At 46.0% G+C, this 13,959-nt stretch overlaps 1 protein-coding gene across 3 annotated transcripts in view; it reads left to right on the top strand.

Annotated features, from left to right (window-relative positions):
• Positions 1-4,887: 4,887 nt before the first annotated feature.
• The window catches only part of B3GALNT2 (beta-1,3-N-acetylgalactosaminyltransferase 2), a 58,555-nt gene continuing 49,483 nt past the window's right edge, over positions 4,888-13,959 (top strand). The window contains exon 1 of one of the 3 annotated variants that reach the window (XM_080822460.1): positions 4,888-5,231. In XM_080822460.1, coding sequence (XP_080678586.1) covers positions 5,120-5,231 — 112 coding nt within the window. In that variant the 5' untranslated portion in view covers positions 4,888-5,119. The remainder of the gene's footprint in view (positions 5,232-13,959) is intronic. The other 2 variants (XM_080822459.1, XR_013967904.1) reach the window with 2 other exon arrangements.

Below are 13,959 nucleotides of genomic sequence, written 5' to 3'. Positions count from 1 at the left end.
TGGTAACATTTTATGCATAGAAGGGCTCATGTGTCTAGTAATAGGGGACCAGATAAGAAATTATAATGTGGGGGCGCCTAGGTGGCTTGGTCGTTAAGCGTCTGTCTTCGGCTCAGGTCACGATCCCAGAGTTCTGGGATCGAGTTCCGCATCGGGCTCCCTACTCAGGGTGTCTGCTTTTCCCTCTCCCACTCCCCCTGCTTGTGTTGCCAGTCTCGAGGTATCTCTCTCTGTCAAATAAATGAAATCTTAAAAAAAAATTATAATGTGGACTTCAGAGGGAGAGAGAGAGAGACAGTCCCAAGCAGACTCTCCTCTGAGTGTGGAGCTCAAGGAGGGGCTTGATCCCAGAACCCTGAGATCACGACCTGATCCTAAACCAAGAATCAGTCGCTCAACTGACTGCTCCACCGGGGCGCCCCTGGGGGTTATTTATTTTTATTATTTATTTATTTATTGCCTAAGGTGCTCTCTCTCTTCTTTCTCTTCTTTCCTTCTTTCTTTTTTCTTTTTTCTTTTCTTTCTTCTCCTTCCTTCCTTCCTTCCTTTCTTTCTCATAGGCTCTACACCCAGCAGTTCAACACGGGGCCCGAACTCACAATCCCAAGATCAAATCTCACATGCTCCCCTGACTGAGCCAGCCAGGCGCCCTGCCTAAGGTGTCCTAAATGCCTTTATTCCCCACTGGCCTTCTTAACTGGCCTCTTTAATTTTAAGCCCCCAGCCCTGTGTTTTCAAGGGATAACCTCCTCTGGGATGCCTTGGTGTTGGTCAGATACCTCCTCCTTTGTGTGGCCCCAATATGTGTTTCCTTTCTCTTATTACACTGATTTGCAGCCAGGGTGACCAACCATCTGTTTGCCTTTCCCTAATCCTAATTCTCTATTAACTTGTTCACACCTTAGGGGAGCCTGGGTGGCTCAATGGGTTAAGCCTCTGCCTTTGGCTCAGGTCATGATCCCGGAGTCGCTGGGATCGAGCCCCGCATTGGGCTCTCTGCTCAGTGGGGAGCCTGCTTCCCCCCTCTCTCTCTTCCTGTCTCTCTGCCTATGTGTGATCTCTCCCTGTCAAATAAATAAAATCTCAAAAAAAAAAAAACAACCCAAAACTTGTTCACATCTTAAACTATGAGTACCTTGACTACACAGGCTGTTTACATCATCCCTAGGGTTTTTTAAATGTTATTCTTTCCTTTATACACATTGTCTCTCTTACGATCTTTATCCACCTTAGTCTTGAGTTTATTAGAGGAAAGTACATGACAAGTAAGTGGGAGGTCCCGCCTCTCTCAACAGGTGATAGAGCAGCTCCCACTGTGGTGAGATCCGCAGAAGCTGTAAAGTTACTCAAAGCTCTGTTACAGGCATGTCAGAACACCAGCGAAGTTCCTGCCGTAGGTTAAAGCATTCTGGTAATTGGAAGGAACAACATCTTAATTAGTTAAAGCCATAGGTTAGGCTGGTTTTGTTTATTCCTCCCTTTAGTGCTCATTGTAACTTTGAAGTTTTTTAAATACTATTTGATACTGTAGTTGGCCCCATTTCAGTCCTGCATTCCCCACTCCCCTACCCTGCTCTACTTTCATATTTTCTCTAACACTTACCATCATCTATGTGCTGCTATAATGTTTTTCTTTATCATTATAGTCTCCAGTCTGCCCCCTCCCCCACCACTGCAGGCCAGGGATCTCTGTTTTGTTCATCAGTTTATCCCAAGTACCTTCTACCGAAGTGCCTGGCATATAATTAAGGATTTGTTGAATAAAGAGATCTGCCTAAATGAGAGTTTATTTCTCTTTGGGGGTTAACTCATTATAATTCATTAACCACAAAATGAATATTTTAGGACATCAACAGAAGCCTTTTACTACCATTCTTTTTTGTCTTTCTTTTCATAAATTTGCTGCCCAGGGGCCCTGTGCAGCTCACCTGCAGGTCCCCAGAGGCAAAGCACTTTCTGGCCAGGCACAAGAGGGCATAACGTTGCGCCGGGCCGGGCCCTGGAATGGCCTCGCCCAGGTGCTCCACACCGGGCCCGGCTACTTGCCATCCCAGAAGTTGGGGATCCCTTTGGCAGCACAGTATTTTATGTGACTGAGTGTGCCCCTTTTACTATCCTTCTTAAAGATGAGAAACAGGACACCCTTAGTAACAACCTATTACTACTTTCACAATTTCTTTCATTGCAATGTAGAGAGCTGATCGGTGTAGTTTCTAAACAAATAATTTCAAACAAGAAATTTGTACACATTATGCATCCTCCTTCCTTACTGCTATATGGAAACAAACGTTCTGAGGAAGGGACGCACGGATTTTGACGACATTTGCCCAAGAACCGCAGTGATCACAGCCTGCTAATTCTGTTTCCCACAAGAAAATACTGTTCTTTCTTGTCTTAGGGGTATTTGGGGGCCATAGTGAGTATGTAGAGGCCCCTAACGATTCCCCGAACTGTTTAGAAACCATTTGCATAAGGTACTGTGGTAACCAGCCTCCGACATGAGCCACGGTGGTCCCTGCTCCATGGTATTCACCCCCTTCTGTGGTCCCTCATTCCCACGGTGAATCGGGCCAGTCTGTGTAACCAAAAGAATCCTGCAGGAGTGCCGTGTGTGTCTTGCAAGGATTCGTCATAAAAGGCATCACAGCAATCAGCGCTGGTTTCTTGGATCTCCAGCTCTCAGGGCAGAAAGCCACTATGGCGTGGGGACAGTAAAGCACCTTGTGGGAGAAACCCACTTAGAGAAGAACAGCAGCCAAAAGGCAGAACTGACTTGCCAGCCACAGCTGTGAGCCATCTAGCAAGCCAGTTCTCCAGCACCAGTCAAGCCTTCAGATGACCACAGCCCCAGCGGACATCTGCCTGCAACTTTATGGGAGACCCTGAACCAGAACTTAGCTCTCAAATTCCTGACCCACAGAAATTGTGAGAGATAATAAATACTGGTGTTTTAAAAGTTTTTGGAGTGGGGCGCCTCTGTGGCTCAGTGGGTTAAAGCCTCTGCCTTTGGCTCAGGTCACTATCCCAAGGTCCTGGGATTGAGCCCGCATCAGGCTCTCTGCTCAGCGGGGAGCCTGCTTCTCTCCCTCTCTGCCTGCCTCTCTGCCTACTTGTGATCTCTGTCTCTGTCAAATAAATAAATAAATAAAATCTTAAAAAAAAAGTTTTGGGGGTAAGAGGCACGTGGGTGGCTCAGCCAGTTAAGCATCTGCCTTTGGGTCCTGATCCCAGGGTCCTGGGATGGAGCCTCTTGTCCGGCTTCCTGTTCAGCTGGAAGTGTTGCTTCTCTCTCATACTCTCTGAAATATATAAAATCTCAAAAAAAATTTTTTTGGAGTAATTTGGTAGCTAGCAATCGATAAGTAATATACAAATCCTTTTAAAGGAAAAAAAATCACTTCTGACCCCACATTGGTGGGTTTTTTTTAAGTACAAACATACAGTATGAACACCTTGGGCTTACAGCTTTAATACAACTATTAAACCAAAAGAGACTGTGAAACTAAATGGAGTACAGACAACATTACAAAACATTTAAATAATAAGTAATTTTAGGGGTGCCTCGCTGGCTCCGTCCCTAGAGCATGCAGCCCTTAATCTGTGCCCCTCTTGGGACTATGCCCAAGAGGGGCATAGAGTCTACTTAAAAAATAATAATGATTTTATTTTTGTACTATACAGTGGCTAACTGAACGTAATAAAAATAATAAAATGAAGATTGGAAGTTCTCGATTTAAAGAGAAGGAATATTAATAGACGGTTGTTTTGCTGAGATTAAATGGCCACTCGGTGAGACTCTGGTATTGACGGCGCCTGAGGCCGCTCCTCCTGCGCTGTTCAGTTACTTGAATAAATGCGCTTTGTTTGTTTGAAACGGATTTTCTGCGGCTTCCAACCAAGACTTTACTCCACGATATAGTTCCTCTGTTGCCACAACTTGCGGAAACTTTAAACAAACAAACCGCGAAGAGCACCGGACGCGGGGCGTTCTTCATCCGTCCTTCGGCCTTCTTGGCACCGGCCCGGACTGCCCGGCGCCTTCAGCCACGGCCTCCACCCGCGCCCTCGAGCGTCCGGCCCGGCCAGCGGGTCGAGTCCGGGGGTCGAGTCCCGGGGCCGGGCCTGGGCTCCGAGTCCCTCCCGCCGGGCGCGCGCAGCCCGCGTCGGCGCAGTCACGGCTCCGTCCCGCAGGAGGGGTCCCCGCGCTCGTCTCCCCGGTCTGAGTCGGGGGCACGCGGAAGCGTGGACCGTCGCCCGGACGTCGCCGCGGCCGCCCCCGCCGCTCGGTCCCCGGTGCGGTCTCATCCCGAGCGCCCAGAGGACGGAGCCGGGCAGGGAGCCGGTCCGGGGCCCCAGTAACTTGAGGGACGATTCGCCGCGGAAGACGCGCTCCGCCCGCTCTTCGGGCCAAGGAGACTGCGGCAGGATCCCGCCTCCACAGGAGCGAGCATCTGAGGACCGGGCTCTGCGTGGCTTAAAACAAGCATCACGCGGATCCCTCCTAAATCAGAGGCGACTGGCGCCCCTTCGCCCCAGCCGTACTTCCCTCCCGGGCCTGGGCCTGGCCCCGAGCACCGGCTGCCCAGCACCGCCTCCCTCCGGCCGTCCGGGGGTTAGTAGGCGTCGAGAACAGACGCGCATGCTCCAAGTGGGCCTTCGCGCTTCGCCTCCGCGATCGCCGAGTGACGCGAGCAAGGGCATGGGATTATGGGAAATGTGGTTTCCGAGCCTCGGGACCCCTGGGGTGTGTCCCCCGCCTAGGCCCAGAGCAGGACTTCAGCTCCCGGCTGGCCAGCGGGCGCGGGAGGGGACGCGCGGGAAGGGGGCGGGGCGAGGGAGGGAGGTGGGCGGGGCCGAGGGGGAAGGCCGAGCGGGGGGGGCGGGGCCAGGCCGGCTAAGGCCCCGCCGCCCGCGGTTGGAGGAACCTGAGGCGCGGGGCACGGGACCGCGAGGAGTCCGGACGGCGGCGGGCGCGAGGGCAGGCGTAGCCGGAGTGGTCGCGCCTGCGTCGACCGCCGCCCCGCGGCCTTCCTCCCCGCACGTCCCCTCCCTCTCCGCCGGGACGCGGGAGAGCCCGGCGCGCGACGGGGGCGCGAGGCGGAGCGGGCGGGGGCGGCCAATGCGAAACTGGCTGGTGCTGCTGTGCCCGTGTGTGCTCGGGGCCGCGCTGCACCTCTGGCTGCGGCTGCGCTCCCCGCCGCCCGCCCGCGCCTCCGGGGCCGGCCCGGCAGGTGAGGTCCGGGGGCCGGGCGGGCAGGGAGGCCGGGCGGGGCGGGAGGCCGACTGCGAGCCCCCGGGCGGCTTCCTGCGCGGAGTCCCGCAGCGGGGAGCGGGCCGAGCGCGACCGTCCCCTGAGGAGACAAATGGCCCTTTTCATCGTCGGGGCGTTACATCGGGCGAACTCCGGGGGCTTCTCTCCGTCCGAGTCCCGCCGCCTGTCCCCTCCCGCCTTCCTCTACGGGCCGGAGAGCGGTGCCGGCCGCCGCGAGTCCTGCGTCTGCCCGCCAGGCCTGGTGCGAGCTGTCGGCGCCGGCCCGCCCGCCCCGGGAGCCAAACCTTGTGTCCTTCAGCCGCGGGCGGCCGCTGCGTGCGCTCGGGCTCCGGCTGCCGGGCCTGCCCCCTCCCCGCTGCGGGGCCGCGCGGTCGGGACGTGCGGGTCTCGGGGCCGCGGGCGGCGCCGCTGCGCGCCGGGGAAGCCTGGGTCTCGCCGGCCGGGGTCACTTTGCCGTGAGAATACACGGGTTTTGTTTTCTTTGGAAACTGCGGGGCCGGTCGGTGAACACGTCCGGACGTGAAATGGGGCTGCGGGCGGGCTGTCCCGGTGAGGCTGGCTGCGCGCCTGCTGGCGAGGCGTCCGCGAAACCGCCGTTCCCCGACGGCCTGTGCGCCGGCTCCGGAGCTTTCCCTCGGGGACTGAGCGCTTGGTTCCTGCTCCTTGCACCGCCTCACGGGATGCTTTGTCCGTGGAAGGTGCCGGCGGGTTTTGGTGGTGGTGGTGGTGGTTTTCTTGTTTTCTTTTCTAAGAGGTTGCCCTAGGACATGTAAAGAAACCTAGAAGGCTGTTTTCAGAATGAGGCAGTAGTTGTGTTGTGGTCTAACTACTCGGGAGTTTTTTTCCGACCACTTCTCCCCGAACAGAACAGCTGTTTTCTTACCCAAACGTTTTAAAAATCACAATTGAATATTTGCAATTCTGAGATGGGTCTGTGCCTTATTTTTTAAGTAGGAGGCATAGACACTAACTCGGCAATCCGCAAAGCAATCTCCTCGTTATTATGGGGGTTCCTTGGACTGGTAACCATCTCTTAGACTCTTTTCCTATTAGACAAACCACAAGCTCTTTGAAAAGGCTATTTGTGTGACCCGAATAGAATTAAAAACACGGTTAATTTATTTAATGAAAATACAGTGGTTACAGAGCATTTAACCTATTAACAGGTTAGGATGTGGGGCTTTTTTTTTTTTTTTTACGGTTTTGTTTTTTTAGGTTTTTGTAAACTGAGCAGAGGAAAGAGTGCCACAGATCTAAAATGCTTTCTGTCATCTGTTAGGTTTGTGTTTTACAGCTTCCTTTCCCTTTTTGTGAGCACTACTAGAATTTACTTGCAGAACATTCTTAGGATATTTATGACCTTAATTTAGTCTTTTGGGCTTCAATAAACAAGAAAAACCTGTTTGTCTTCAAGCTTAAAACTTAGTAGGCGGTCTCTTAGTTTCAGTGAAGTTTTTCCTATCTCCACAGTGTTTGGATGATGCCCCTATCTTGCCATCAGGTCAGCCTGAGCTAGGTTAAGGAGACTAGGAAATAGGCCATGAGGAGGATGCGGCTAGAGGTGAAGAAATCAGTACTGGTTAAATAAATTAACTTTGACTTAGGTGGATACCATGCATCTGGTTAGATGATAAATTAGATATTTTACTCTAAATGAAACCTGGCAGACTCCTAACTTTCACTTTGCAAAACTAAAAGCAGTAGAAGCATATGGATCGCCAGGATTTCCTGCAGCTCCTTTTCCCATCGTGTTACCACCGCATTCAAACTAAAACATTTGGGCACTTTTATATTTCTACCCTTATGCCTTCAGCCTAAAGTGAAAGAGAAAACCCAAGATTTTGTTACCTTTTTTCCCCTTGAATTAATGTTTTAAGATTTCTTTTTGTTCTCTTGTCTGCCTCTTTGTCTTCAGGCTCATTAAGTTGTGACAGTACTTTTTTAAAGGGAGACTTACCTTCCCTGAATATTTATATTTTAAAAAAAAAAAGCCCTCTGACTTGTAGTGGATTCAGCAAATTTTTGAGAGCTTACTCTGTGCCCACTCCTATTGTAGGTATAGAGTTACAGCAGTAACCCAGATCACATCCCTGCTGTTGTGCAGTTTACAATTTAGAAGGCAAGACAGAACCGTGAAAATAATTTTTTAATATCCTAGGGGATGGAGATAGGTGGGATGACAAAAAGAGAGCAGTGTAGAGGACAGAGAATGGTGCGCTGCTGTTCTAAATAGAGAGGTCAGGGGAGGCCCCTCTGAAGAGGTGCCCTTGAGCAGGGGCCTGAATGACGGGCAGGAGTCCTGTCAGCACCTGGTGTTTTTTTAATGTAGTGGCTCCCTTGAAACAGCCGAAATGAGGTCCAGGAGAGCAACTGGTGAAGAGGAAGCAGGTCTCTTGTGAAATCCAGCACACCTAGGGGTGCATGAGGAGAGTGGAGACAGGGACACTGGACTGGATGATACAGATAGAAGATACATCTCTTATCTCATACTCATTTTGGGTAATACCTTAGCAGGAATTATGTAACATCCTTTTTTAGAAAAAGGATGTGAGGGGCACCAGGGTGGCTCGGTGGGTTAAAGCCTCTGCCTTCGGCTCAGGTCATGATCCCAGGGTCCTGGGATCGAGCCCCGCATTGGGCTCTCTGCTCCGTGGAGAGCCTGCTTTCTCTCTCTGCCTGCCTCTCTGCCTCCTTGTGATCTCTGTCTGTCAAATAAATAAATAAAATCTTTAAAAAAAGAAAAAGGATGTGACCAAGAAGTCTTCTCTTTCTAGGATATTTGGAGAGAAGGAAACCAAAGTGAAAGGAAAGAAGCATAGCCATTCAACAAATGCTTAGAGCTCTAGGTCTAGCTCTAGCTAGATGCGGAGTCCCCTGCTCTGAGACCCTCCGAGTCTGCTGAACTGAGACAGGAAGCAAGGAGAAGGCCAAAGACGAATTGAGCTTGCTCTGCAATTTTGCCTAGGGCTGGTTCATCCAAAATTATCCCTATATGGTAATCTTGTCTCTGTGCTTCAGTTTCCTTATTTATAAAATGATGATCTCATAGGGTTATTGTGAAGATTCGATTAATACAACACCCAGAAAAGTGCCTGATTCATAGTAAACACTCCATGAATTTTATAGAGAGGAGGAATAGGATAGTGGTGGCTGGTGCGTAGGCTAGTGAGGTATTTGGGGAGGTTTTAGAGATTGGGCGTGCTAGTCGTGTATATGATGATTGTCCTTATCAGTAGATCAGTCATTAATTTATATGTTTCCCTCATTTCCAAGATATCTGCTTATTTGGGATTGATGTCCTCTGAGAGCATGCATGTGAGAGTGGAAATTTTGGTCCGATTTTTAAGAATCCTTGGGCCTGTTCTGAACAATCAGTTTTGAAGTCAACCTCCCTTGGTCTAGAATAGACTTTTGGATGGGATGTCCGCTGTCAGTGGAGAACCTCGCAGGTTGCCAGACCCTCCGGATACACTACATATTAGAGAAGGAAATGCCGTTGTCCTCAGGGAGCTGGTGTGGGGTTTTCATTATTCCTGGCATGGAAGTTTGTTTTTTTGTGCTTAGTAATTTGAAGGAATGAATCAAGAGAACAAAACTGGGAAAGCATGAATGAATTTGTCACCTACATATTGTCTATTCACTTTTTATGATGACCTTACGATATAAATTTTTTTCTTAGAAAATGAAAATAAGTTTTTTGTAGAAAAATTTGAAACTATTTTTAAGAACAGGGAAAATGATCTTTATGACAGTTTTTGAATGCACATACTTACAATGCATGTTGGAGGGAAATTACTTAGTATTTTTTAAAATTGTATTGATGTATAGTATACCTTCAGGAAAGGGCCTATAAATGTATAGGTTGATATATTTTCGATACACCCAACTAATCCAGCACATCGGAAGCCCCCTTTATGCTCCCTTCCATCATGGCCAGGAGTGGTAACCACTGTCCTGATCTTAAATGGCAGAGATTTGCCTGTTAATACTTCATATAATTTATATATGGAACCACACAATATGTACATCGTTCTTATAGTCTCCTGGTCTTAATATGGTAAATAACAATAAAACATAATTCTACAACATAATTTTAATGGCTGCATATAGATACACCTTAATTTAACTAATCCCTTATTTCTGCATTTCTGGATTTTGCAGTTGTTCACTATTAATAAATGACACTGTGATGAGTAGAGATCTTTTAGTACATCACTGATTATTTCTTTAGAATAAGTTCTTAGATGTGGAATGCTGGATAGAACTTATATAGTTCTGGAAAGCCTGGGTGGCTCAGTAGGTTAAGTGTCTGACTCTTGATCTCAGCTGGTCTTGATCTCAGGATCATGAGTTCAAGCCCCGTGATGGGCTCCACTCTGGGCGTGAAGCCTATTTAAAAAAAAAAAAAAAATTATCTGAGGTATTTGATGTGTATTGGCAAATTGTCCCACAGAAGACTACCAAATTCCATTCCAGCAGGAACATAGGAGAGGAGCCATTTCCTTGAAAAAATTCTAAATAACATTTCTTTATAATACCAATGGTTGGGGTATTATTTAAGAAGGTATTTGTCATTTTGAACATAGCAGGAGCCTGGTACCTTACTGCTCTAAATCAAACTTGATTCCTAGTGAAATGGAATGTTTTTTCATAAGTTGGTTGACTATTTGCATTTTATCCGTGAATTATCTTTGTGTCTTTTTTTTTTTTTTTTAAGATTTTATTTATTTATTTGACAGAGATCACAGGTAGGCAGAGAGGCAGGCAGAGAGAGAGGAGGAAGCAGGCTCCCTGCTGAGCAGAGAGCCCGATGCAGGACTCGATCCCAGGACCCTGGGATCACGACCCGAGCCAAAGGCAGAGGCTTTAACCCACTGAGCCACCCAGGCACCCCTCTTTGTGTCTTTTTATAGCATGTTTACTTCTTAGCTGTTCATTTCTTTTTTTCCTGTCTCCAGATACCAGAATCAAAGTAGGTCCCCTGTACGAGCAAGTAGCATAGGGTGCTGAAAGTGTGCAGGCAAAGGCTGGTCAGGGGCAGTAGGAACTTGGGCATTCTTGCACAGCTGTTTATTGAGCACCTGCTGGGGGTTTCATACCATGCAATGCAGTACTCCCAAGTCTGTTGGACTGATTTACATCGCTGGTACGTGGTAGAAGACCTGTTTATTAAACTGAGATATAATTGACCTACTACATGAGTTTCAGGTGTATGAGATTGATTCAATATATGTACATATTGTAAAATTGAACACAGTCTAGTTAGCTTAGTTATAATTTTTTTTTTGTGATGAGAACTTTTGAGATCTGTCTTAGCACCTTTCAGATACGCATTACAGCATTATTTACTATAGCCCCTGAGTTGTACATGACATCCCCATGACTTTTTATTTTAACTGGAAGTCTGTACTTCTGACCCCCTTCACCATTCTGCCCACACGCCACCCTTCCCCTCTGGCAACCGTCAGTCTGTTTTCTATGAATTTAGTGTTTTGTTTTTAGATTGTATGTAAGAGTGAAACTGTACTACATTTGTCTTTCTCTGTCTGGCTGGGTTCATGTAGCATAACACCCTCAAGGTCTATCCATGTTGTCAGAAGTGGCAAGATTTCCTTCTTTTTTTTATAGTAAATAATATTCCCTTACATTTGTCTATAACACGTTTTCTTTATCTGTCCATCTGTCGGTGAACACTTAGGTGATTTCCATGTCTTGGCTATTGTAAATAGCACTGCAGTGAACAGGGCATTCAGGTATCTTCTCCAGTGTCTTCATTTCCTTTGAATAAATATCCAGAAGTGGAACTGCCGGATCATATGATAGTTTTAGTTTAAATTTTTTGAGGAACCTCCATAGTGTTTATTACAGGGACTACAGTGATTTATTGTCCCACCAAAAGGGCGCAAGCCTTCCTTTTTCTACACTTTCTTACCAACACTTGTATCTTTTTGATACTAGCCGTTCTGACAGGTGTAAGATGATCTCACCTGGTGGTTTTGATTTGCATTTCCCTGATGATGAGTGATGTTGACCGCCTTTTCATATGCCTGTTGGCCATATGTATGTTGTCTTAGGAAATGTGTCTGTTCAGATCCGCTGCCTATTTTTTAATTGGATTGCTTGGTTTTTTACTATTGAGTTGTAGGAGTTTTTATTTTTTAATATGTTTTCAGTATTAACCCCGTATCAGATACATGATTTGCAAATATTCTGTCCCATTTTTGGGTTGTCTTTTCATTTTGTTGATGATTTTCTTTGCTGTGCAGAAGAAGCTTTTTAGTCTGATGTAGTGCTGCTCATTTATTTTTGCTTTTGTTGCATTTGCTTCTGGTGCCAAATCCAAAAAATCATCACCAAAACCAGTGTCAGGGATCTTACTGCCTATATTTTATTCTAAGAGTTTTATGATGTCAGGTCTTATGTTTAAGTCTTTGATCCATTTTGAGTTGATTTTTGTGTATAGTATAAGGTGGTGGTCGGTTTCATTCTTTTACATATGGCTGTCTAGTTTTCCCAGCACCATCTATTGAAGAGACAGTCCTTTTCCCATTGTATATTCTTGTCTCCTTTGTCATAGATTAATTGACCATATAATTGTGGGTTTATTTCTGGGCTCTATTCTATCCCATTGACCTATATGTCAGTTTTTATGCCAAACCATGCTGTTTTGATTACTATATCCTTGTAATATAGTTTGAAACCAGTGAGCATCATGCCTCCAGTGTTTTGCTCGATGTGTTTGCTTATTTCATTTTTTTCGCCTGTGACCCCACCTACCTCTCTTCTGGCAACCACCAGTTCTGTGTATTTAAGAGTCTGCTTTTTTGTTTAGTTTCATCATTTGTTTTGTTTCTTAAATTCCATGTGTGAGTGGAATCATATGGTATTTGTCGTTCTCTGACTGGATTATTTCACTTAGCATTATACTCTCTTGCTCCATCCATGTTTTTGGAAATGATGAGATTTCATTCTTTTTTGTGGCCAAGTGATACTCCATTGTGCATATACCCTGTGCTCTTTATCCATTCATCTATCGGTGGACACTTGGGCTACTTCCATATCTTAGCTACTGTAAATAATGCTGCAGTAGACATAGAGGTGCATGTCTCTTTTCAGTCTTGTTGGTTGATTTGCAAATACTGCACCACTCTTGCATCTCTGGAATAAATCCCACCTAATCGTGGTTAATGATTTTTTTAATGTTTTATTGTATTGTCGGTTGGCTGATACTTTGTTGAGAATCTTTAAACCTATGTTCATCAGAGTTGTTGGCTTGTAGTTCTTTTTTGTGGTGTCTTTATCTGGTTTTGGTATCAGACTGATGCTGGCCTTGTGGAATAAATTTGGAAGATTTCTTTTCTCTGTTATTTTTTGGAATAGTTTGGGAAGAATAGATACTAACTCTTCTTTGAATGTCTGGGAGAATTACCTATGAAGCCATCTGGTCCTGGACTTTAGTTGGTTTTTTGATTACAGATTCAGTTTCATTGCTGGTAACCGGTCTGCAAATTTTCTTTTTCTTCCTAATTCAGTTTTGAAAGTTTATGTTACTGTGAAATTACCCATTTCATCTAGGTTGTCCTGTTTGTTGGCAAATGATTTCTTACAATCCTTGTATTTCTGTGGTGTTGGTTGTTATTTCTTATCCTTCATTTCTGGTGGTATTTATCTGAGCTCCCTCCCTCACCCCCCCCCTCTGTTTTTTGATGAGTCTGGCTAATATTTATCCATTTTGTTGATGTTTTCAAAGAATCAGCTCCTAGTTTTATTGTTTTCTTAGTCTCTATATCGTTTGTTTCTGCTCTCTTCTTTGCTATTTCCTTCTTTCTGTTGGCTTTGGGTTTTGTTCTTCCTCTAGCTTCTTTAGGTATAAGGTTAGATTATTTGAGATTCTTCTTGTTTCCTGGGGTAGGCCTGTATTGCTGTCATCATCCCTCTTAGATGAGGACAGAAAAGCTAATGCTGCCCGATGCCTGTTTGTTCTCTCCTGAGATTGCTGTGGCTATTTAAGGTCTTTTGTGGTTTCGTACAAATGTTAGGGTTGTTTGCTGTATTCCTGTGAAAAATGCCACTAGAATTTTGATAGGCATTGCATTGAATCTGTAGATTGCTTTGGGTAGTATGGACATTTAAAAAATATTCTCACCCGTGAGCATAGAATATCATTCCATTTATTTGTGTCTTCTCCAGTTGCTTTTGTCGGTGTCTTACAGCTTCCAGAGTACAGCTCTCTCACCTCATTGATTAAACGTATTCCTAGGTGTTTTATCCTTTCTGATTCAGTTGTTAATAGGATTGGTTTCTGCATTTTTTTTTGATAGTTCATTATTAGTGTATAGGAGTGCCTCTGATTTTTATAGATAGATTTTGTGTCCTGCAGCTTTACTGAGTTTGCTTATTACTTACAGGAGTTTTTTTGGTTGACTCTTTAGGGACCTATTTTTCAGTGTATCTGGAAGGAGAAGTTTTTTCAGAGGCCCAAATCTGCCATGCCCTTCTCTTCTGCAAGAAAAGTAGAAATGCGTGTAAACGAAAGCACATCCGCGGAAGCAGCTTAGACACGGAGTAAAGCAAAGGAGAGGATTGACAGTGGGATGAGATCAAAAAGTAGTTTGCAGCTGTGGGATTTTCACATGCGACATGGTCATCTTTCTCTTTATTATTTATTTATTAAGTTTCAGAAAAAT

This window comes from Martes martes, assembly GCF_963455335.1.
Source record: "Martes martes genome assembly, chromosome: 14".
NCBI lineage: Eukaryota > Metazoa > Chordata > Mammalia > Carnivora > Mustelidae > Martes > Martes martes.
Note: the sequence above shows the minus strand (reverse complement) of the source record. Positions and strands in the feature narration are given on the sequence as shown.